Here is a 24120-nt window from a genome sequence, read left to right on the forward strand (position 1 = left end):
ATTTTGATTTTTTTTTTTTGAAAATAACATTAGTAATAACGATAATCAAAAATGAAAAATATCATTCAACAATAACATTATTTATCACAGGTATTAACAAAAACAAAAAGACTTATAACGTTATTATTGTTATATATAACATATATATTTTTTAATTCCTTATAAGGAATTTAAAAAAAAGTTTAAATAATGGGTTACTCAGGATTTTTATTCGAATTGTATAACTTGAAAATCATTGCTAACAATTTGAAAAAAATACTTAAATTAAAAAATGAAAGTTAAGTAAAATTATTATACTTTTATAACTATTACTAAATTTTCCACAATTTTAATATTTAAAATTTTATAAAAATATCTTAGATAACTATAATTAATAATTATAGTTAGAGACATTAGTAATCAGTTTAACTGATTTAGAGATTTGTTTTAAAATATTGTTTAAAATATATCCTAGCAGTTTTAATTTTCGACTTGTCCACACAATAATTTTTTTCAAAAGTAACTGTTGACAAATAAAAACTATGAGTACAATCGATTTTGATAAATTCGTAACATGCATTAGATTTCACACATAGTCTGTATTATTATTAATTTTATGATTACTGTAACATAAAATAAATGTTTAAAATGCATATAGCCATATTTATTTATGTTCAGATATTATAATCATGACCAAGTTTCACGAAAAAAAACAAATTTTAAATGAACAGAAATCAATAATCGTGCATTATACAAGTTAATAATTTTTTATGTTACCTTCGTGTCAGATTGCAAAGATAATATATTGAGGTATTGACACGGTCATTACTGAAACAGAAATACAACAACAATATTGTCTAAAAAATATCGCTATAGAAAAAATATTTACTATGTTTGACAATTTGAACAATATTGAGAAACCCGTATTACCAAAGACAAAATTATTAAAATTAAGCTGGCGACATCAATTCAACGAATTTTTTAACAAAAGTACACTGCATGGCGTTAGATATATAGCTCAATCTGATCGCCCACTTCACGAACGGTAGGTAAAAATATTTTTCTATAATTAAGATATGTACATTTTTTCCATTTAATTAACTTGAAAAATATTTTTTTACCAAGTATCATGACAAGAGCTAGAAATTTGTAGCGTCTTTTTTCTTGTTACGCGTAGCCCGTCAAGTACAACATTCAATTCAGCATATCAATCAAATATAATATTTTTAGAGTAGTTTTATAATTGAATTTTTTGTACTTTTGGGTTATTTGAATAGTATTTTTGTTCATTTTTCTTTACTTTTGATAGGTCTATGCATTTTTTGATACTTTTTATCATTTAAGTAGCATTTATATACATTTATAAATGCATTTTTAAAGGAAACCTTAATAATCCTATTAAAAAAATGTTTAATTTTAATTTTTTAATGAATTAAAGGGATTAGTACAACAATTTGGTAAGTCTAACTTATACTTATTGTATAAGCAATTATTCAAGAACTATTTTGATAAATAAACGACTTTAATAAATTATTTTTGTTTTCTTTTAATAATTCTGTACTACCTAGCTTCTATATAAATTTTATCAACTAGAAGACAAAAAGTTATATTATTTTGTACATATGTAGATACTATTTTTAAATTTTCATGAGATATGAAACCAAACATTTTATAACTCTGACAATTATCATCTTCAGTATGCTCAAATTAACAAGTGTTAACTGATTCTACATGTCAATTAACATATTAACATTATGTCAGCAAATCTTCCATTACTATATTGTTGCCCATACATATTGAAGCCTACAATAAGCTGGTCATTATATTTTGTCTCATTTGTGGATAATTTTGGAACATCTTAAAGACCATTTTCAATGCTACGGCTTAAAAATTATGCAATTAATATCATATTTAATTTGTACAACCTTCTTTTTAATGACACATCGTGTACAGTTTCAAATTGATCGTGAACAATTGTGCCTCGTTGTTTTCCTTTGTTATGCATTCAAATTATTATAAAAAATAACTAATTAATTATTCTTAATTATTTAATTATTTAGATTAAATAATTGTACATTCATTTTTAGTATTAAGTATACAATAACATTTAATTAATATGTCAATTGCTCATAAATTATACATTTACACTAAGTGTAACTTGACCTCATGTATTATAGTTTGTCAACAAGGGATGTGCATCGACAATCTCACGGCATATTAAAAAGTCTAGATCCCATTCATTTGTCAATTTGTGTCTCATTGATTACAGACAATAAGACAATACTATTTTTCAAAAAACTTTTACGTTCAATAAATGATTTTTCACAGATTTATGTGGTTCAGTTTTTTGTCAGTGGGAATCGTAATTACTTCAATCATTATAGTATCACTATGGGAAAAATTTCAAACCAGTCCAACTATAACTGGACTCGATACTGATTTTCATAATTGGGATGTTCAATTTCCAGCTATTACTATATGTCCAAAGAAACCTATAATGGATGAAAAACTACAAGAATATGTTAACAGGTAAGAATTTTATTATAATAATAAAGAGAAACTTTAAAGATAAAGTAGCTAGACGTTAGCAAGAGCAGTTCAAGTGGGGCGTACTAGGGTGTTATAATATAACACCCTATTTGGAACGAGTCGATCATAATGAAAAATAATCATGAGCTCAAAAAAAACATCGTCATACTCAATATATAAATGTGCAAACTTTCAATTAATACTTCCTTTGGTGGGTGACTCATAACATTAGTATATTTCTTGTTGAATATAAAGCTTTTTATTAAACAGGACATTTTTTTTTTAAATAATAGTTTTGTCCACTCAACTCTTTAACTAATCAAATTTCATTTCAATTCATAAAAAAATACATTAGTTATACGTTGTCACGCTAAAATAAGTATTTTTAATAGTATTTATGGAAACGATACTGAAGAAGAGATCCTAGATAAATTTACTCAATTTGTAACTGAAGTGGCATCATTTTCCTACAGCAATATAAAAAATTTTGAAGTACTAGCAGAAAATAAATGGTTGCCAAGAGAACATTTAAAAGATATCGCTTACAAGGTAATGATATAAAATTACTATACAATGATTTTAATGTTAAGCTTAAACACTATATTAGTATCTTTCCTCTTAACAATAAAATGGAGATTGGTCCAATATTCTTCAATTTTGGTACTTAGCATTTTTATTCTTATTGATGTGTATGGAACTACTAAATTTACTATGTTGTTTCAGAGTATTGTTATTTTGAAATATTATTAATTTTATTTTATATAGTATAATTAAAAAAAAATTATAAAACAGTATAATTTGTTTGTATTTTATTGTATAAAATTTTGATTTAGTGAATAGATTATAACAGATGTAAATAATTAATTAAAGTAAATATATATATGTATTACATTTACTACTTGGCGTAGGATGGTCAAATAGTAAAATAACTTTTTCGTCATATTTTTTAGAACTCCAGTAACCCTACATCATAATAATATATAAATAAAATTTAAAAATTCCAGATAATTAAACAAGGAAGTATTAAAACATATTTATATGTAAAAACAATATTACTTAAAATAATATGTCCTAATACTCTTTTATTCTTTAAATTGTTTATATCTTTCACATGTGTTTCCTATGTATCAAAAAAATATATACGAATATCAGAAGTCAAGTCATATAGAACTAGTTCGGTCCAAAAGTCGGGTCAGGTCTTAATTTAAAAAGAACTAAGCTGGAGCACATCTGGCCAAATAAACATTGATGTTGAATCATGTACGTTTGTACGAATTATAAAATAAAATAAAATAAACGCAGATATTATTTTTAGTTTGCCGAATTATCCTTAGCACACCCTTGTTATACTCTTATATAATAAATGGATGATAATTAATTGAAAAATTTTTAATACTAGGTGGTTTACCACTGTGAAGATTTACTATATGGCTGCGTGTTCAAAGGCGAACCATACAATTGCTGTATTGGTTTTGAGCCAACATTCACGGAATATGGATTGTGTTATAGTTTTAACGCTCGACATGTTCAATTAGACTGGCCTTGGTAATAATTGAAATAAAATTAATTTCTGGAAAATTTGCAATATCAGTACCTAATTTTTTGTCACTTTGTCTTCCGTGCTTATTATATAGGATACCTGAAAACTATACAAAACTAAAGACGGAATACGTTTTTGAAACTGATACAAAGTTAGCTCTTTCGTTTAACATGGAAAATGTCACAAAAAATCCACTTAAAGTATTATTTTAATATATAAAACTAAACAAAATTACAAACAAATAACTATATTTTACAATACTTAAAATATCTATTTATACATACGTGTTTTTTATTTTCGTTTGATCTAACATTCGAAAGTTTGTTATGACAAAATAACTAAATTGGAATTTATTTTCATACTGCTAATACACAAAACTACTCGTAATTTTAATTTTCTTTTCAAAGATATTTATACACAGTACAGAGGACATGTTGATTATAGACTCATCGCCTCAGCATTTGTGGACACGAAGGATAGCTAAGATATATTTTGATAGTAAGCAGACTTACACAACTGATGGCGCCCGACAGTTAACAATTAAACAAAGAAAATGCGTTTTTCCTGATGAAATACCCCTAGTTACTGATTATATTTATACATTCAGTGCTTGCATGACACAATGTCGAATGGATAAAACAAGACACATATGCGGCTGTGTGCCTTGGTTCTATAAGAAAATAAGTATGTAGTAAATTATATTTGTAAGGGTTTATATATATTAAATATTTATCATATTTCATGGAATAAAAAATTTTTAGAGGGCTACAAACATTGCAATTTAGATGGTCTTGCTTGTATCGCAAAAAATCTTGGTGAGTTAACAGTGAAAGTTTATGTTTTGGCAGCCTATCGATCTATAAATCAATTTAAAAAAGGGTTAATACTAATTTTTATAAACCCAACTGACTAATGAAAACAAGTGAGCGTGAACTGTAAGTTTTACCAAAACCTAACATAAGTAGGGTCTTAAGACCACCTATATATGCAGTGAATTTAATACCACTTTAGAAAGTGGGCTTCAATCGCATTTAGCCTCTCCGAACGGGTTGTAAGTCCAATCAAAGCCATGTACAGGTCTGTGCTAGGGGGGAGCAACAGGACCAAATGCCCAAGAGTGAATTTTTCAATGAGCCAAGATCCCAGCTAATTAAATGGTTTTTATTTTTTTAAATTTCTATTGCCTCCCTTATATTAAGTTCTTTGTAATTATTTTTATGGTTTTAGTAGAGTTATAATATGTCAATAAACGTTCAACCAAAAAAAGAAAGAGATTTCAAACAATTTTATTCTTATAAAATTGTTTATCCGATCAACTTTTTACGTTTTAAAACTGTTTAAATATTTGAATTTAAAATACTCATTCATCATTAATTTGGTTTTCATAATACCATAGGTAACAATAATCAGTTTCAATGGGTTATAAGTTGTTTTTATGTTAGCTATTTAAAAAAATTGTCCACTCTGGTCACTCAACAAATAAATGATAGTAATGTTGCGTTGAATATAAGAGTATACGTCTATTAATAGACATGAATAATTAAAGATAAGATTTCTGTTTGATGTATAATTTTCCGACCATTCTGTCGGCTTTGCATGACAAATTCGTAGTATTGGACTCGGTTTCTATGTTTAGGAGACACTGTTCTTGCCTGATACTGTTTCTTGGTCACTCCGTAACAATGTGGTCCCAGGTGGAGCTTTGCAGTGTATCTCAACACTAGGCTAGAAAAGATAGTAATGGCGGGTTTCTATGTACTCTTTCTGAGGTCTTCGCTATACTGAGTAAGGAAGAACTCTGCGTCACTTGGTTTATAACTTCGCCGCGCTATTTTCTTTCTTATCGTCATGCATAAATAGCCTACTGTGCAGTTTCCAGATATGGATTGGTAGACCTAAGACTCTTCGCACCGTTGACTCCGGTGGCCTGGGGGCGAGGAATAATATGACTCTTTTAATGCATGTCAAAATTGTTCCATGGAAAGTATATTAAATTTTTAGCCATATTAAATAGGGGCACAATGACAGTTAGCACGGTACTGGCTATTTAACTGCTGCAGTTAATCAAACAGTAAACCACGACAATTCCAATAAAAATCACGCATTACACGTATGCATCAGTTAATGTCACCAACACAAGGTTCTATTAATGTCAAAAAGTGATAACTACTTTTCAGAATGACCATGAACTCGTGTGTAGTAGTATATTAATACACTACTACTTATGAAAATAAAACTTATTGAACAAGTAAAAAAAATGAAATACTAACAAAATAATTACTTACCACACAGAATGACTTCAGACAAACAATTATTTTTTAGTTGTACATATTTTTTTATTTATCAGTTATAACTTCACTTAGTTATACATAACTTTAAAGCAATATCCCTTATAATTTATAGGAGTGTCAATTATATATTTTTAAACAGCAACATAAATATTTAACTAACTTATAAAATAGGAAATTGAAAATATTACTGCTTGATAACAACTTTTCAACTAGTATTTTAGTATTTATTGACATTGGTATACCTGGTTGGAAGGAGTGCGGTCGAGAAAATCATAATATACTTAAATCTGCGCCTATCTCTTAGTCTACATTTTGAAATTTTTATAATTACCGAACTACTAGTCTAAAAGTTGTTATCGATCCGTCATTTTCTTAATTGGATAATTTTCTATTATATAAACAGCTAAATATGTATGTTACCATTAAAAAATATAAATTTGACACCCAGTGACGTCTGGCTAAGTTCTCCTAGAAATTTAGCAAAATTATACATATTATTATATAAAACTTATTTTTTTAAGAAGAGAATATTAAATATAACCCCCTCCCCAAAAAAAACCATCCTACGTCTATGATTGCGTGTTTTATTTCTGGACTTATTATAAATAGTTATTATTAATTTAATTAGACCAAAATTAGTGTAGTGGGCGTGTATATAAATATGTAATTTTTTCGGGGGAAGATTAATAATTTTTTTTTTAATTTAAATAGAAATGATGTATATGTATTTAGATGACCTTTTTTTTTTGTTTATAATCTTTCTAAAATACCATTTTTGGTAACATATTAGATTATAGCTTGAATTTCTTTTGTGGGAAAAGGTGCTCCTTCTTCCAAGGTGTATGGTATTGCCTCCGTGGAATAAACTATTGTCAATAATTTTTTATGTGGGATGATCCTTGAAAGTAGTTAATAACTGTTAAATCAAAAAGTACATTAAACTAAAAAAACAATTTTTACATCATTGTATTCATTTTGAGAGTAATTAAATGGGTTATATAAACAGATATTATATTTTTAATATTTCATCATACTTTTCGAGAATAAATTACTTTTACAATTAAAGATATTGCTATTGATTAAATATTAAATTTTTAATAGAATATGTTCTCAATGGACTCACTTGCTCATGTGAATTAGGATGCATGAATACGGTATATGAAGTTGAAAAACTTCAAGACGCCCAGTATGTTTACGTGTTTTATTTTATAACTAATGTAAAATTCGTTCACAGTTTTTTTTTTATTATTAACAAATATTTTTAAGGGCTGATTTGATTGACGAACCTTTGGAAATCAGTTTTGTTTCTTGGCCTATGGTTAGATACAGAAGAGAAGTTCTTTTCGGTTGGGTAGATTTGCTTGGTAAGTAATACATTATTAAAATCTTATAAAAATCTTTTCTTTGGTTATTTAAGTGTTTAAATAAAATTTACAGTTGCATTTGGTGGCATTGCTGGTTTATTTTTAGGTTTCAGTTTATTAAGTGGAGTAGAAATTTTGTATTATTTCACTTTGAGAGCATGTTGTATGGTTAACAGTAATTCTGAAGAACTAGAAAAATTAAATGAAGAGTATGAACATTATAATCAACCTGAAATTGATTTAGGTCTGAAACCACTATGGGCTGATAATGAACCACCAAAGACCAAACAAAATTTGAATAAGAAAATTGATCCCTTTGTATTACCATTTTTACCATAAAATATTAGTAAATAAAAACAAAATTCAGGTTCAATTAAAATTTTATAGAAATTTAGAAGATTTTTTGTATTAATGTAACAAATTATAAATAAAACAAATCACTAAGTAACATATGTTTATAACTAAAAAATATATATCCTAAATATATTTAAATATAAATTATTATTTTGTCGACTAGATGACTGTTTAAATTTAAAAATATCATTAATGCATGAAATTGTTGTATAGCAATAACATATGATTTGACACTCATATTTATGTAATTAATCATTTTGTAAAAGGCTATTTATTTGAATTGATACACAATTGGGACATGCAGTATCTCCAATTTTTTGTAAAGCAGACTGTATCATTGAAGTAGTTTTAGTTAAATGTTCAAAGCCATTCACTGCTTTTTTTGTCTCTTGATCAAACTGCTCACTATATAGATAACGATGACCACAAGAATAAGCTATTATTGAATCACCTATTACTTCAGCATCCTATAAATGTTAATTTTTTTTTATTATAGACGTGTAACAATTTAACAATTATTCTAATGCATACATTAAATTCTATATGAATAAATGAATTTTTTTCATCACTACTCAGTATATGGATAGAATGATCTAATAACTCTTGAGTTTTGTTATCTTCAATTGTATCTATCCGTCCTGTACTAGGGGCATTAGTAACATGAGCAAATAAATTGACAAAATCCCTTCGAATTTTCGCTAAAAAAATCAAAATTAAAATCTCTTTTAAAACTTAAAAAAATAAGATATTACTTATAGATAAAATTAACTCACAATTTTCATTGACTATCTTTGAAATAGATGAGCATAAATGCATGCAAAATGAAACAGATAAATGTTGCATAATAGCTTTTGGACTCATAAGTTTCAAGTTAAGTTCATTTTGACTGCATGTTTCTAACTTACTATTACTAATAAATAAAAGATTAGTACATATTTAAACTCACAAAAAAGGATTTTAAATACCTCAATAATAACGTTCCTAGCGGATATTTTATTTTATCCCAACGTTCCAAAAATAATTGTTCTAATGGGTCAATTGGAAATGACTTGGTCAACCAATATGTAAGATACTATAAAATAAAGAAAAGTACTATTTTAATATTTACTACAGAAATTGGTAATAATAATTTTTCTTCATACTTCGTGCAAAAAAAAAACTACATCATCTTTATGAATAAAATCATAGTAATAGTTGAATATTTGAGAAATTTTAGAAAGTCCTGGCCATTCTTTATTTATATTTTCATTCGAAAGTAAAAGAGATGATTTTTTGCTAAAGATTATTCCATTAAATAATTCTCCTTCTTCAAGATTTAATGAGAAACATTTATTTGGGGTCACTGATCCAAGAGAATGATCTAGACCATCTTCAATATCAAAACCAAATATTTCTCCATAAGGTTTTGACTGTACAAGAGCTTCAAACTGATAAAACAATGCTTTTGAGGGATTGTTGCTGATAAAACTGACTTTACTAGCACCTTGACAATTTTTCATTGCAATACACTATGATAATAAATAACAATAGTTACATATTTAATGATTACATAAAATAATATGTATATAATACATAAGAATATTTAAGAATACAAAACAAAAATTAATTACGAAAAAATTAAAATTATTTACCTTTGAAATAACAGAGGTATTATGGTAGTATGGATAAAACCACTCTAATACATAGTGTAACAGATACTCAATTCCATATAAATTACTAAGATCATTTAAATTTTCAAGAACACATTCTCTCGATTGCAAGCCAGGAAAGTTTATACAGCGCGTAACCTAAGATCAATTATAAATTTAAACAAAAAATATGTATAATTTTTATAACTTTGTATAAAGTTGTACTTTATGTATAAAAGTTTATAACTTGTATTATGTCAAATACCCCTAAATGTCCATCGTTTTAATACTCGTTTAAACCACACTTTCTATACAAATACTTTCTCACAAAACTATTGTCATTTTGCTCCTATAAATAGAATGCTTACCTTAGGTAATAAATTGAAAAAATTCGATTTTTTTTGTGATACTTCAACCAAGTTAAAGTCATTAATAAAAAATCTATAATCTTAGTAACAAGTAATATTAAATGTTTATGTGCGTTAATGTTATCCGTAGTTATTAAGATTTATTTTCATTACTGTACTGAGCCCACTAGGGCGTTTAATTTCAATTTCAAATTATTGTTATTATTATGAAATTATGAAATAAATTAATAAATAAATAAACTTCAATAGCTTACCGAAATTGAAATGATATCTTTAGTGTTAGAAAATGAAAATCTTAGTTGTGGTAGTATAATTTCAATTGGTGAATCTATTTTGTTAACATTTCCATGTTGAATCTTGATGACTTTATGAGTTGATTTGATCATAACCATTTTACCATCTAATAATGTTTTAGCTAAATCTTCTTCTGGAATTTTACCTAACTAAAATTTTTGATAAGTATATTAGAGTATTAAATAAGACATAATTATTTATTTTTATATAAAATATAGTGATAGAGATTAGTGTATTTTAGGATATCTATGAAAAATTAAAAAACATCCAAGTTTTCAATAAATTATTAAGTTATAAACTATCTATGTTTGATTTGAAAAATAAATTTAACCCAATCAGTATACTAATCAGTATAATAGTAAAGCATAAAAATATTATTACAATTAATTTATACATTATGTTCTATAAAATATACATAAGTACACTTACTTGACCTTCGTGGTTGCTACCCCAACCCCATAACTTATTAGCTGAATCTAATGCAAGTGTAAAATCAGCTCCGCATTTAACTTCTTTTATTGATTGACAACTGTTGCATGTTGAATCAGCCATAGCAGAAGGGGGTCCTATTAATGTTATGGCTGGAATCAACCTTTCTTTAATACCAGAAACTCCAAGCTGTCCATCTAAATTTAAACCCCAAGTATATAACTGCCCAGTTGAACTTATAATTGCTGAATGATGACAACCACAGCACATCTAATTTTATAAAACCATTAAAAATAATTTATATTAAATCAACATAAATATAAAAGCTAATGGGTTATCACTAAATTTATTATTTTTTTTTTTTATTTTTTGATAAATATAAGACTTATAACAATAAATTGATAAATAACACTTTGAATGATATATTACATTTCATTTTTAAATATTAGATAATTTTTATTATAACTATATAATCGTATTATGTTTTTTAACAACTGATTGGTTTAAAACAGTATTTATACCAATTAGGCTTATAACTATAAATATATATTTTACTTGTATAATTTCCCCTTTAATGTTTGATGTATCTACAAGAGTAGGACTTAAATGTAATAATCCATCATCAGCTGTTAAAGCATCAATTTCTGTATCATCAACCTATTTCATTTAATTTAAAGTTATTAAAAATATATTTTGTTACAAATAAGAAATGTAAAAATTCATTAAATTTTAAACTTACGGTATCACCTTCATTCAATAGAAGTTGTTGTCTAGCTCTTTTTTGGGTTTGGGCATGAAATCGTAATACTTGAGGGCTACTTCCCCATGTATATAAGCGACCTACATCACTTAAGGCCAACTACAAACATTTTTAGTATTTATTAAAATAATTGTTCAATTAATTATACAAATTTTCAATTATTTAAAAGCTTAACACATTAAATCATATAAATTGACCAGAAATGAATCTTAGAGAGGGTTTAGCAGATTGAACATTTCATATGATAATTGCTTAAATGAATATTCGGGAATTTTACAAATAAAAAGTTTTTTTTTCTGTTTATTTTAACTTGGTTCTTCTATTCAATTTTTTTAAATAAAAAGTTATTTTAACTATACTGCAAACTTACATTATGAAAATAGGCAGTAGATATGCTTTTTATAGATTCCGGAAGACCATATACAGGAACTGGACTAGTAATTTTAGCAGTACTACCATTTCCCAGCTGACCAAATACACCAGAACCAAATGTAAAAACTTTACCGCAATTTGAAAGTACAATGCTATGTGCATATCCTCCAAAAGCATTTATGATTTTCTTTATGAAAAGTATTCATTTAATTTAAATTAATAATTTTAAGAGTTAATTTGTAAAAGTACCTCATTTCCTAAAAACTTTAAAATTTTTGGTTTCTCACAATCGTCAATTGATCCATGTCCCAGTTGACCATAGACACCCCATCCCCATGTCCATAACTTTCCATCTACAGATACTGCTAGAGAATGATATTGACCAGTTGATACACAAGTAATTAATTTATTTGACATACTTTCAACTAGCATTGGATATGGTGCTTGGCCCTTACGGGCAGTTCCCAGCTGGCCATATCTATTAGAACCCCAAGAAAATACCTAAATCATTAAGGGTTCACATTTAATATTTCATACTATTAAAAATATGTTTGACTCATAAATTATACATACACCATTAGTAGTAAGAGCAATAGAATGATTTCGGCCACATGCCACTTGTATCACTTCAACTCCCATGTACACAAACCAAGACACAGGATTAGGTGTAGCAGTCTTTGACATATGTGGTCCAATGCCTAAACAGCCATTTGAGGAGTGACCCCAAGTATATAACTTATGATTACGTATATGAGCAGCATGTGCCCAACCAGCGCCAAGACTAGATTTATTATCAATTTCAATTGATGATTTTTTTGAATTTTTACTATCTAGATTGGATAATAAAACTGAGTGTAAAAATCGATTTGAGTACTCAACAGAGGAAAGCTTGATTAATATCATAATATAAGTGGTAAACCATTCTTTAATTGATTGATTTAGCTAAAAAAAAAATAACAAATTTAGATAAAATAGTTTTATATTTAGAAATATTTTACTTACATTATCATGTTCAATTGAATAATCTAATTCACAACCTGGTTTAAATATTTTTCGTAAGACTGGTCGTAGAGCAGGATTTGATGGATCATACAGAGCTTTAAGTTCCTAAAGATATATTTCAAAAGTTAAATTAAACTTAATCAAATATATTTCTTAATAGTTTTTACAATTCAATACTTACTAAAACTACATCTTGAGTAACATTTAGCAAGTTTTCTTGTATAAAACTAGCATGTACTTTTGCAAATTTATTATTAGCTACTAATGCTTCAGTAAAAATTAAATCTGAAACCAAGCTCCAGAATCCTTCAGTAACTAAAGCGAAATTTTTTATTTTAAAAGTATTTATTTTTATTGTTCAACATAAAACTATTTATTTAATGTATCATTATTTATACTAATATAAATTTTTAGAAAAAATATTTATTAAATCAATGAAACTTACAGGACAAATATCGACTGTCAATTGATTTTTGATTCATTAAGCTGATTAGTACAGTTAAAACCTCATTATGTAAACCTCTATTAACAGCTAAAAATCTTAACACATTAAAGAGCCGACTCTGACCAACAATATTTACACATAAAGCTTCATCATAATTATGATTGTTTGATAATAAACACCTAAAGTTAAAAAATAGTTTTAAATTAAGATAATTTTATTTGTATAGAGCAATGTACAAAAATTTTGTTTCCAGTCTTATTTTTTCATGATTATTAGCTCGTAATAATTGTTCTGCATAACTCATAACAGCAAGATTTGAAATATGTAACCTCTCCAAAGCAGTTAAATCTTTGGGATGAGCTTGCTCAAGTAGTGCACTCACAAAAAGAATAACTTTGTCAGTGTTACCCAATGATGCTAATCTTAGAACACGTTTTAAAGGATTTGTCTGAAAATGATATAAAAAGATCATAATATAAAAAATGTAATATAAAACATAAAACCCAATTTACTTTAGATAGTTTATAAAAAAGAGTTGCTTCTTCAAATTTCCTAGCACTTAATTGCTCATCAGCAGCTTTTTCTAAAATTGGTCTAATATCCAGATCAAAAGCCTCACATAAGTCATTTGCCAAATCTAAAGCACCTTCCATTATATACTTAAGTATAATTTCCTCAGGTTTAATCCTACAGAAAAAAAGTCGATAAAAATAATAAAATATCATTATTAGAAATAATGAAAAAAATTTACCTTAAATTTAAATAATATATTGAATGATTAGTAATTATGGCGCATAAATCAGTTACGTTATCAACTTTTTTACAAATTTGCTGTTTTTCATATTTTTTCTTTTTATTTGGAGTAATTCTAATTTTGTTAACTGAAGATACGACATCCAAATTATCCTTTTTCTAATATATTAATTGTTATTATTACTTAAGGGTATAATTGTAAAACTAACACTTAGACTTAATTTTAAATACTTTGTTATTTATGCTATTTATTAAACTAATTGTAAATATAGTACTTTTTTATATTGAGTTATTTGTTCACTATAACCTATTAAATAACTCACAAAGTAACAGAATTTGGAATATTATTTTTGTATTGTGAGTTATTGAGTGGGTTGTGCTAAATCACTCTGTATGCAACTTTAAATAAATACTATAACACAATGTGATATTTAAAGACATTTCTAAACAGTTAAGAAAAATGACAAAGAATATAGGAATATTATTATAACATTTTGAGATATTCTCTGTTTAATTATTATTTATTCATGTTATAACTTTCTTACTTTGTATTCATATATTCTAAACAAATCTAAAATAATCTCTCCATTATCAAACTTGAAAGAACCAATTAAGCTTTTTTTTTTATCATCCTAAATAAAATTAAAATGTTGATAGTTAGTTTAAAAATAATTTTTTAATTCATTATTTTATTACACTATCACTCTTAAGTTGGCATAAATTTGAAAAATATACATTTAATTTGGCACCACCTTCTTCAATAGTATATATATACTGATCAGTGTATAAAAAATGTTCAATTTCTCCTTTAAGTAATTTAAATACTAATGGTTGATTGGTATTGAAACCTGATGCATGCACCTTTATATAACAATTAAACAAGTATAAAATAAAATAAAATAAATACAACACTTATAAAAAATATAAGTTGTAATTTTTATATTGAAGTTACACACCAATACATGGTTTGAAGCATAGCTAACAAATGTTTGTTTGTTCCGGTGATACTGAACCCTAGATTTAATGCTAACAACACTAGCCATTGGTTCAGGAGCAGGACCTGTACTGGGATATAAAAATCCATTTGTTATTGATTCTGATGATAAACTTCGTTTAGGGTGTTTTATATCATTTGGTGCTATAAAAAATACATAACATATCTAATGCACAATTATTTATATTGATAAATAAAATAAAAAAATTACCTTTTAGTTAATACAAAAAACTAAAAAATATATAAAAAATAAAGTTGACACTCGTACAAGACATAAAGAATAAATTTAAAAAGTATTATATAACTAATAATTCAAGAACAACATGTAATTAATAAAAAAATGTCAAAATTATTTATATTCTGCAAGTAATTGAATCGCCTATGAAAAATGAATGGTTCACCCTTATTATTAAAAAAAACTTTCCAATAATTAATCTTCTATTAGTAAATAGGTAAGTGGAAAATGATGTATTTTTGATAAATATACTAATCTAAAAAAGTGCTTCATCTTCACTACTCTGGATCCCAACTGTATTTTATTTTTTTAATAATTAAACTAATTTATTTGAAAAATTTCAAGATAGCATGTAATAAAATATTACACTACAATTTATCTTCATTACATTTATACTCATAAATAGTTCATTTTCAATTTTTATTCAGCCTGGATAACCATATTCATTACCTAAGTATAAGTTTATTAGTATAAATAGTATACTTCTATGTAATGCAAATCCAAATATTAGTATTATTAAGCATGAAACTAATTATAAAAAATTTTTTAACCAAGTTATTCCTTACTTGTGTGAATACAATTAACTATTGACTGTTGTTTTTTTGGCACAGATAATTTTTCGAGAAATAATTGTCGCAATCCTAGTAAACGTGCTCTAGTTGAATGCAAATTTGATATAACAGGAACTATTGTTTCAATGTTAAATGAATTATTTTGTCTGAAACTTTATAATTAATTTTTCAGTATCATAATCAAAGATTATATGATCAAACATATAGATTAAAATTAAACAACCCGTCATCTCCACATTTTTTCAAAAATTTATGTCCTGATAATTTTTGATAGAGAATAACTTTTACAGCATTTTTGTGTGATCACTAGACTTATCCATTTACTAGAAAATCTTGTATAATCAACTACCCCCCAAATCCTTGCAAGTCACTTTTATGAAATTTTACACATAACGCAAAAAACTGTGATATGTATAAATATTTATAAATTGTACACAATTGTTTACTTTATTATTACTCAATGTATATTATATTATATTAAAGATTAAACAATTTTAATTTAAAAATAACTTTACTTAATTTAAATAGATTATTCTTTTAAGTAGATTAGAGGTAATTTGAAGGTTTGATTAAATATTTATTAAGTTAAGCTAAATAAATGCATAGTAATAAATTTAAAATTAATATTAAATAATCAAATATTTGCAGTATAAAATTAAAATGAAAAATTAGTAACTTTATTAATAATATATCATAATCTAAGTGGTTGAATTATAAGAATATAACTAATAATAATTATTAAATAGTATATTATTAATAATATAATAATAATAATAATAATACAAGTATCAAAAAATATATTTTATAATTATAATATTATTAAAATAGATATGACTACTATAAACATTTTAGAAGTAAAATTATTTAGTTTTTGTTTATGAATAATTTTTAATAATTAAAATAACCAATTGTAATGACAGACGCATTACCGAGTAAAGAAAATTTAATTAGGACAAGTAACAACAAAGTAGTATTAGGAAGGATCATTGATAATTGTACACAAAGATATAACTCTGTGTAACACTAAGTTTAATGCAATTTGTACAATTTGATGTCTCATATATGACAAGGATTATTAATTTTTTAAATTTTAGGAGAGAAATAAGTGTATATTTAATAAATATGCACATTATATAAAATATACGCAAGGACATTCTGATAATTTTATTTTCATAAAATATTTGCAGATAAATATTGTTGCTGTTAGGGTAATTATATCTTTATTTAATTATAAATCTTAATTTCAATTTAGAACTTATTATTAATACATTATTGATAAATAACTATATTTATTATTTAAAATACATTCATACTTAGATTCTTTATCTTGTGAACTTTGTGATTTTGGATTTAGCCAACAATATCCAACATCTAAGTTTTCTAGCAATAATTTCCAACGGTCTCCATTATTACTAGATATCTATAATAAGTTATATAGATATAGAGTATATAAATATACAAAAATATATAACTGAGAAACAATATAAAAATACTTAAATACTCACAATAAGCCAAACTGTGTTTGAGCATAATTCATGTAAAATTTCTAAAGATTTTATGCAGCTTTTTATACAAGTAGATCCCAAACAGGCTCCTGTGCGAAGATTAACAAATACAATTTCACCAATATTTCCTCCAACAATACCAATATCACTAAAATAATAGTGTTGTTTACTTTTGAAAAACAAAAAGGCAATACAAGAAATTTTACCTGGAATAAGTAGGAACAATAGGTGTCCACCATGTTACTGCTGTTGGATTCAAAGAACTCGTAGGCTCTCCTGGAGCAGGTCTAATTATTTTTACTTTATTTCTACGGTCTCCTTCTTTTGGCTCAAATAGTTCACGGACAAATACCAAATAAAGGGTACAATCAAAACCTAAAAAAAACTTAAATTAATATTTGTTTACACAAATGTAAACGAAAAGCAATTAAATTTTACAAGATAAATATTAAACTAATTATATACAAATATCTTTTAAAAATCATTTAAGCTTTTTTTTTTGTTTTAAAGTATTTTACTAATTTATTAGAGAAAATTTGTTTTTCTATTATATTAAGTATTAATAACAGCCAAAATTTAAGATGAAAACTGAATTATGGTTACCAATATTACAAAAAATAAAAGTAAGAACAAAATAACTTTCATTCATTTATGATAACTCAAGAATTTTTTTACAATATTTGTAATAAACGATCTCGAGTCTAACATAAATACTTTAACTTAAATGTAAAACTGAAAAATTATTTTTTTACTATGTGTTTTTAATTTATCTGTTATTCTTTGAATGCAGATTTTATTAGATCAATATTAATTAATTATAATTATACACCAAAAGAACCCAAATTAACTCTAAATGAGATATTACTCTTAAAAAATAAATTATAATTTTTGCTCAAATGTACTCTGTTTAAAATATCAAATTATTAAACATTTTTATGAAAAATCAAAAATGGTATACCTTTTTTTTTAAATAAATTGATTTATACAAAAATTAAAACGGATGTATTTTAAAATTTCTTTTGTTATACTTTTTTCAAAATTATTTGTACTACCTAGAGATATAGATAACTTTCTTTTGCTAATAATTTGATCAAAGCGTTTTATGGTCTCAAATATGTCACAAGCCCCCTATGTTGGCCCTGAATGTACTAGGTTTTTATCATTTAGATCATATATGGTTAAAACAGTTTTAGTTGTATTGAAAACTTACTACACAAAAGCAGTTTTTCATTTGATGATTTAAATGCTAAAGATACAATTTTTTTTCCATATTCTTTAGGCCAAGGTAACCACTTAACTGATGGTGGATCATTATCTCCAAAAAGAATAATGTCATTGCTACTAAAATGTAAAAAACATATTTTAAATTAATTATTCAATTATTAAAGTTAAACAAAAATTAATTAAATAATAATTAAAAATTAAAATTGTAGAAAAATGTATTTTTTATTATATTTACCTTAATACAATTGCAAATATATTGTAAGAAGATGTTTGAAAACTAACTGTTTTGACAATATTTTCAACTTTAACTATTTGATTCAACTCAAAAATGTCTTCAAACAACAAAGACATTTTCATATAATAATTTGCTAGCTACTTATCAACATAATTAGTAAAATAATCTGACATTATTAAAAAAAAAAATACATTAAGAAATAAATATTTTCTACTCAAACGTTAATATAACTAGGAATACAATTTTTCTTCATTTAAACTTACAAATTTCTTATCCTATCATAAATCATAATTGCTTATCAAGTGATTATGTTATCACATTATATGATATATTTTAAAAATTCTCATCACGCCTATGCTTGATAAATTACGTTAATAATATAAATGATTCAAAATTTAGTAGTTTTGAAATATAATTATTCAATATAGTCAGATTGATTTAATATGCCTTAATAAATATGAGAATAACATGCTCATTAAAAATATATTTACTATCAAAATACACTCCTAAAAGCCGTTGTGATCAAGTAATTTTTAAATTGGGTAGTTAATTTATTACGTGGTTATCATTTTTGATTTTTAACTATTTTAACATTGTTGTAACTAGTTGGGTGCACCCTAGACCTTAGTAAATATTATAAACAGCTACTTAAAGCTTCATTATATTTGTTTAATATTATATTTAAAATACATTTGAGATATTTTTAATAACTTAAAATAAAAAAAAGACATCTAGAAGGAAATTTATTTCAGATAACGTGAAACCTGATTTCAACACCACGACAAAATAGAAGAGTTTTACAAATGTTATTCGCTAAATTGGTAATTTAGAACTGAGGTGATTAGTCGATTTTATTGTGATAATGAAAACAAATAAATAAAGCAGAGAACATAAAGCTTTAAAAATGAATTAAATATGCATAACTTATTCACACGTATTAATATTGAAAACCTATAAAATAAATCAAACATGCTTTGTCCTGTAAATGATATTAGTAGGGCTAAGTTATATTAAGCTGTTAATATTATAGCTGTCAAAAAACTATATATTATTCACCAACTACATTCGGTGAATAGCGTAACCAATTTTATTCTATTAAAGATTTATAAATATATCGCATTCAATAACATCCATCCATCTCTTTTTCTTCAACATTCATTTCCTTAACTGTTCTTACAACATCTGATCTTCTCTTATCATTACATAACCAAACCATGTAAGTCTAATTTCTCACATCTTATCCACGATTGACGCTACATCTATCTTTTCTAGTCACTTCACTCATCAATCTAAGCATTGTCATTCTGCTCTATTCTATTGTCAACCACCCAATACTGAACCATTTATTTTAGCTGGTCTCACATGTCTTATAAAACTTGCCTTTCAGCCTCATTGAAATTTTCTTATCGCATAACACATTGGACAATTCTCTCCACTTCACCCACCCACACCTAAATCTGTGTCTTACATCCTCGTCAATACCACCCCGTTCGTTTACATAACTGACCCTAAATACTTAAAACTTTCCACCTCTCCTATCACGTCATCGCTTATTGTCACTGATTTCCTCATTTCGCTTACCTCGTGTTCTCCTCTGTCAAACTCATAATCTATATACTCTATCTTACTCCTACTTATTCTGAATCACTTTTCATCAAGAGCTAATCTCCACACCTCTGGCCTTTGATTAATTGCTTGCCTATTTTCTTCTATTAAAACTACATTTACATACGACATTTGACAAAGTAATAATTGTTTCGAACATCTGGTACTCCAACCAACTTATACTGGCTTCACTGACAATATAGGATTTTGGATGGTTTGTTTCCACGAGTGTTACTATATATCGTTCAAGAATTAATCTAGAAATTGATTAGCAAGATCTCGTTTAGAAAACTTGCTCTTCTTGGTGTATATTAGTTAAAATGTACTATTTTAACATAGAAAACAATAATTATAAATTGAATTATGTAAAATTAATTAATATTAATATTGTGGTTATATTACTTTGATATATTTATTTTTACTTTATTCAATTAAATAAACTACTATCAAACATAACTTGTATATCAGGGATGATTAAGAAAAAACCCGTCCTCGACTCCTTTTAAACTAAAAAAATTATACCTCCTTCTTATCATTATTTTAGAAAGAGTTGTAAGGATAAATCTACAGATGGGATTCATAATTGATGATACTTATTTATTCGTAATTACGCCCCAGTTCAAACTGCAACAATTCTAAAAATTTAGATTTTTAGATTTAATATCCAAGTTTTAGTTAATTATTTAACATTTAAATTTTATAAATCCAATCATATAGATAAGCAAATTTCCAAAAGAGGACTTTTTAAAATATTATTTTATTATGAAGGTAACGTGAGCATTTTTTCTAAATCATTATTCTTAAATATTTGATTTTTTGAGTTATTGCAGTTTTAAATTGAATTGTCAAAATGTTTCTATTTCGAAACAAGTGTAGACCTATAATAAACCTTAGATATTCTCCTTTCATTTTATATTATTTTTTTGAAAATCTAACATTTAACCTGATCTCAGAGGGGATTTAAAATAGCAACTTTTTTACAAAAACTAACTTTTTTAACTTAACTTTTGAAAATAATTATCGAAGACCCCATTACTCTAGTCTCCCCTCGTGAGAAAACATTTCTTATTTATGTTAACATTATTTTACTTTGTGGTTTTATTTGTGGCTGCGATTNGAAAATAATTATCGAAGACCCTATACTCTAGTCTCCCCTCGTGAGAAAACATTTCTTATTTATGTTAACATTATTTTACTTTGTGGTTTTATTTGTGGCTGCGATTTATTTTCCTAACTCATTTGACCTACTTTTTTCAACAATACGTCAAATGATTACAATTCGTATTTAGTTGTAGATATTACCCTCAATCCATACAGACAATTAAAATCATTAATTTCTAATGTTTTTTAAGTATTTATCGTCGGATTAGATTTGATATGATAAAAGTATTCAACTACAAAAGTTAATAATTTTTACTTTATAATTTATTAATTTTTTTAATGTATTTGTGTGTGTTACCAACCAGTCTATAATATTCCAAATTTGTTGGTAACATGTTGCTATATAAATTATATCTAAAAAAAAATGATTGTTAATTTATCCTGAATTAACAATGGATTTTCACAATTGTAATCAAATTTTATAATACGCTAAATTGAGTAAATCTTTTTAACAACTTTTTTTAGTTAAAGTAAATTATTAAATTTAATTCAGTTCTACATATTTTAATTGTAGAATCTAACACCAAAAATTAATTAGAAATGATTCTTATGATTTCTATTTAAGTTATCTATTACGATAAAAATGCAAAAAAATATTCAGCTATTCTGATAAATTTACTATAAATAGTATTTATAAAACTTCCTAATCTTAACGATACAATTTTTTTAATTCTCATAAAATGTTCTATTTAATGATGTCAATTTCAAACTTGCCAATTGAGCTAAAAATTATGGTAAAATAAATAAATTTTTTTTATTATAAACATTTACAAAAATCAACTTTAAACGATTAAAAGAATAGGTTAAATATGTCATTTTCCTTATTTTTAACATATTAATAATCAAAATCAGTATTAATTTAAAGCAATTTTTTTTTTTTTATATTTAAGTACTTATATTTTTATAATAAGTAATAATATTAAAACTTAGAAGTAATAGAAAAAGTAAATACTAATATACTAAATTTAATTACTATAATTATTATGTATTCATATATTATAATTATAAATCGGGATAAAATTAAGGGAATATGAGTGATAGTTGCTTTTAAATAATCTACCAATCTCTTAAAATTAAACACTATCTACAGATTTGCATCGAAGCGTTTCTTATCACTAATGATAGTGATTTTAATCATTGTCAGATATCTATACTTGACCAAACTATGCCACATCACCACTATGCCGCGACCCCACTGTGCTACCGTTTTTGTTGTCATTTTGAAAATATTATTATTAACATATTCTCTCTATCCTCTTTAGTTTGGCATCTCCTCAATAATTTGTTAGCTTCAATATTAAGATTAAAATATCAATATGTATAGGGGGAGTTTTATTCAAGATAAATTTTCTTAGTTCTATAGCTTTTATGTTATAGTTGTAGACCCAACACATTTTTTATACTTTCAAATATTACACTTCGACCATGTTTATTCTTCTCAGCAATAATAGACAGGACCGGATTTAGGGGAGGGCTGAGTGGGCTGCAGCCCAGGGCCCCCACAAATTTGGTATAAATTGGTATCACAAATATGATAATAATTGTTATTTAATAAGTAAAAAACTATATTTCTTTGTTCCGCCCAGGGGCCACATCATACCTAAGTCCGCCCCTGATAATAGAACTTAAACTTACTACTATGTTCTAATCTATAATATTTTTAGCTCGTTCTTGTCTCTGTGTTACTTCAGCAACAATACTATTAATATCTATATTTTTGATTCGGTCCAGTAAATTTAAGTGTACTATTTTATATTTAAGTCTACAAACATCATCCCTGTATCATTTCTGGGGTTTCTGACATTTCACTTGGTAATCTAGACACAAAAATTTTAGTTTTCTATTTAAAAAATTAATACATATTAATTGACAGTTAAATTTGAACATACATTATTCAGATGAAAATATTTATACAGCTGTTATACGATCTGAAAATATTAGTCTAATCAACATCAATAGCTTGTTGATAACAAATACAGCTGTTACAATTAACCATATTGTAACATAAACTGTTGTAACATTTAAACTATGAACTAGAAATACTTACAAACTGAGGAACCGACTATTAGTAAAATAATTGTTTTTTAAAAATAATAGATGATGAATTAAAATAATAAAATTCTAATTGAAAAGATAAAAAAAGTCTTAAAATAAAAACGTATAAAATTCATTATGATCCACAATTGTAATAACAAGTAGAACTAGGAATTACATGCATTTATAAATTATATTTGAGCCACTTTAAAGAGTCCCAAATTTTTCCAACTTTACTATCTCTGTACACATCACTGCAGTTACTTGTCTGCAAAGAAATAAGATGTTAAGATGACAAAGTGCTACTTTTTAAATTTTAAATAGTTAGAATTATATTAAATTCTGCATATTTTAAAGCATTTTAAAAGCTTAAATATCTGCAGAATATACAGTATTTGATTAGAAAATCAAAATAAAGACTTCAAAACTTGAACTGCTTCAAGGATA

General features: G+C 25.6%; 2 protein-coding genes and 1 long non-coding RNA gene across 7 annotated transcripts; 1 reads left to right on the forward strand and 2 right to left on the reverse strand.

The window, feature by feature from the left end:
- Positions 1-756: 756 nt before the first annotated feature.
- Positions 757-4459, reverse strand: LOC126902896 (uncharacterized). The gene is made up of 3 exons (XR_007703367.1): positions 4333-4459; positions 3917-4154; positions 757-807 (listed from the first exon to the last, which is right to left on the reverse strand). It is a non-coding gene; the product is annotated as an uncharacterized LOC126902896 (long non-coding RNA).
- On the forward strand, positions 801-8207 carry LOC126902892 (sodium channel protein Nach-like). Of its 3 annotated transcripts, none has more exons than XM_050680578.1 (10): positions 801-1024; positions 2308-2508; positions 2901-3057; positions 3908-4053; positions 4143-4248; positions 4456-4732; positions 4810-4863; positions 7441-7525; positions 7606-7703; positions 7777-8207. In XM_050680578.1, the coding sequence occupies exons 1-10, from the start codon at positions 870-872 to the stop codon at positions 8040-8042; spliced, it is 1545 nt and encodes a 514-aa protein (XP_050536535.1). In that variant the 5' UTR covers positions 801-869; the 3' UTR covers positions 8043-8207. The 3 variants fall into 3 exon arrangements, with proteins under 3 accessions (XP_050536535.1, XP_050536537.1, XP_050536538.1); XM_050680580.1 differs by having other exon boundaries at positions 7810-8207; XM_050680581.1 differs by lacking the exon at positions 4810-4863.
- Positions 8208-8300: 93 nt separating this feature from the next.
- Positions 8301-19132, reverse strand: LOC126902890 (uncharacterized). 3 transcript variants are annotated; one of them, XM_050680574.1, is made up of 28 exons: positions 18874-19131; positions 18625-18752; positions 17621-17789; positions 17415-17562; positions 17223-17329; positions 15904-16061; positions 15065-15246; positions 14805-14969; positions 14654-14740; positions 14107-14267; positions 13868-14042; positions 13592-13803; positions 13356-13534; positions 13092-13225; positions 12911-13015; positions 12482-12850; positions 12158-12409; positions 11907-12095; positions 11516-11635; positions 11332-11433; positions 10777-11046; positions 10308-10496; positions 9689-9844; positions 9200-9565; positions 9023-9129; positions 8831-8967; positions 8589-8755; positions 8301-8524 (listed from the first exon to the last, which is right to left on the reverse strand). In XM_050680574.1, exons 1-28 carry the CDS (start codon positions 18993-18995, stop codon positions 8306-8308), a joined length of 4875 nt encoding a protein of 1624 aa, XP_050536531.1. In that variant the 5' UTR covers positions 18996-19131; the 3' UTR covers positions 8301-8305. The 3 variants fall into 3 exon arrangements, with proteins under 3 accessions (XP_050536531.1, XP_050536530.1, XP_050536532.1); XM_050680573.1 differs by having other exon boundaries at positions 18625-18755; XM_050680575.1 differs by lacking the exon at positions 8301-8524 and having other exon boundaries at positions 8668-8779; positions 18625-18755; positions 18874-19132.
- Positions 19133-24120: the final 4988 nt, after the last annotated feature.

This window comes from Daktulosphaira vitifoliae, unplaced genomic scaffold (genome assembly GCF_025091365.1).
Source record: "Daktulosphaira vitifoliae isolate Bord-2020 unplaced genomic scaffold, ASM2509136v1 Scaffold_3, whole genome shotgun sequence".
In the NCBI taxonomy this organism is placed as follows: Eukaryota; Metazoa; Arthropoda; class Insecta; order Hemiptera; family Phylloxeridae; genus Daktulosphaira; species Daktulosphaira vitifoliae.

Bases quoted from the DNA above. Each gene is read 5' to 3' on its own strand.
- LOC126902890 (XM_050680573.1), bottom strand. From the start codon at position 18,995: ATGAAAATGTCTTTGTTGTTTGAAGACATTTTTGAGTTGAATCAAATA. The intron at 17,790-18,624 runs GTAAGTTTTCAA...AGTTTTTTTTAG, and splicing joins TGAAAAACTGCTTTTGTGTA to GTTTTGATTGTACCCTTTAT. The intron at 9,566-9,688 runs GTAAATAATTTT...TTATTATCATAG, and splicing joins ATACCTCTGTTATTTCAAAG to TGTATTGCAATGAAAAATTG.
- LOC126902892 (XM_050680578.1), top strand. From the start codon at position 870: ATGTTTGACAATTTGAACAATATTGAGAAACCCGTATTACCAAAGACA. The intron at 4,054-4,142 runs GTAATAATTGAA...CTTATTATATAG, and splicing joins GTTCAATTAGACTGGCCTTG to GATACCTGAAAACTATACAA. The intron at 7,526-7,605 runs GTATGTTTACGT...AATATTTTTAAG, and splicing joins GAAAAACTTCAAGACGCCCA to GGCTGATTTGATTGACGAAC.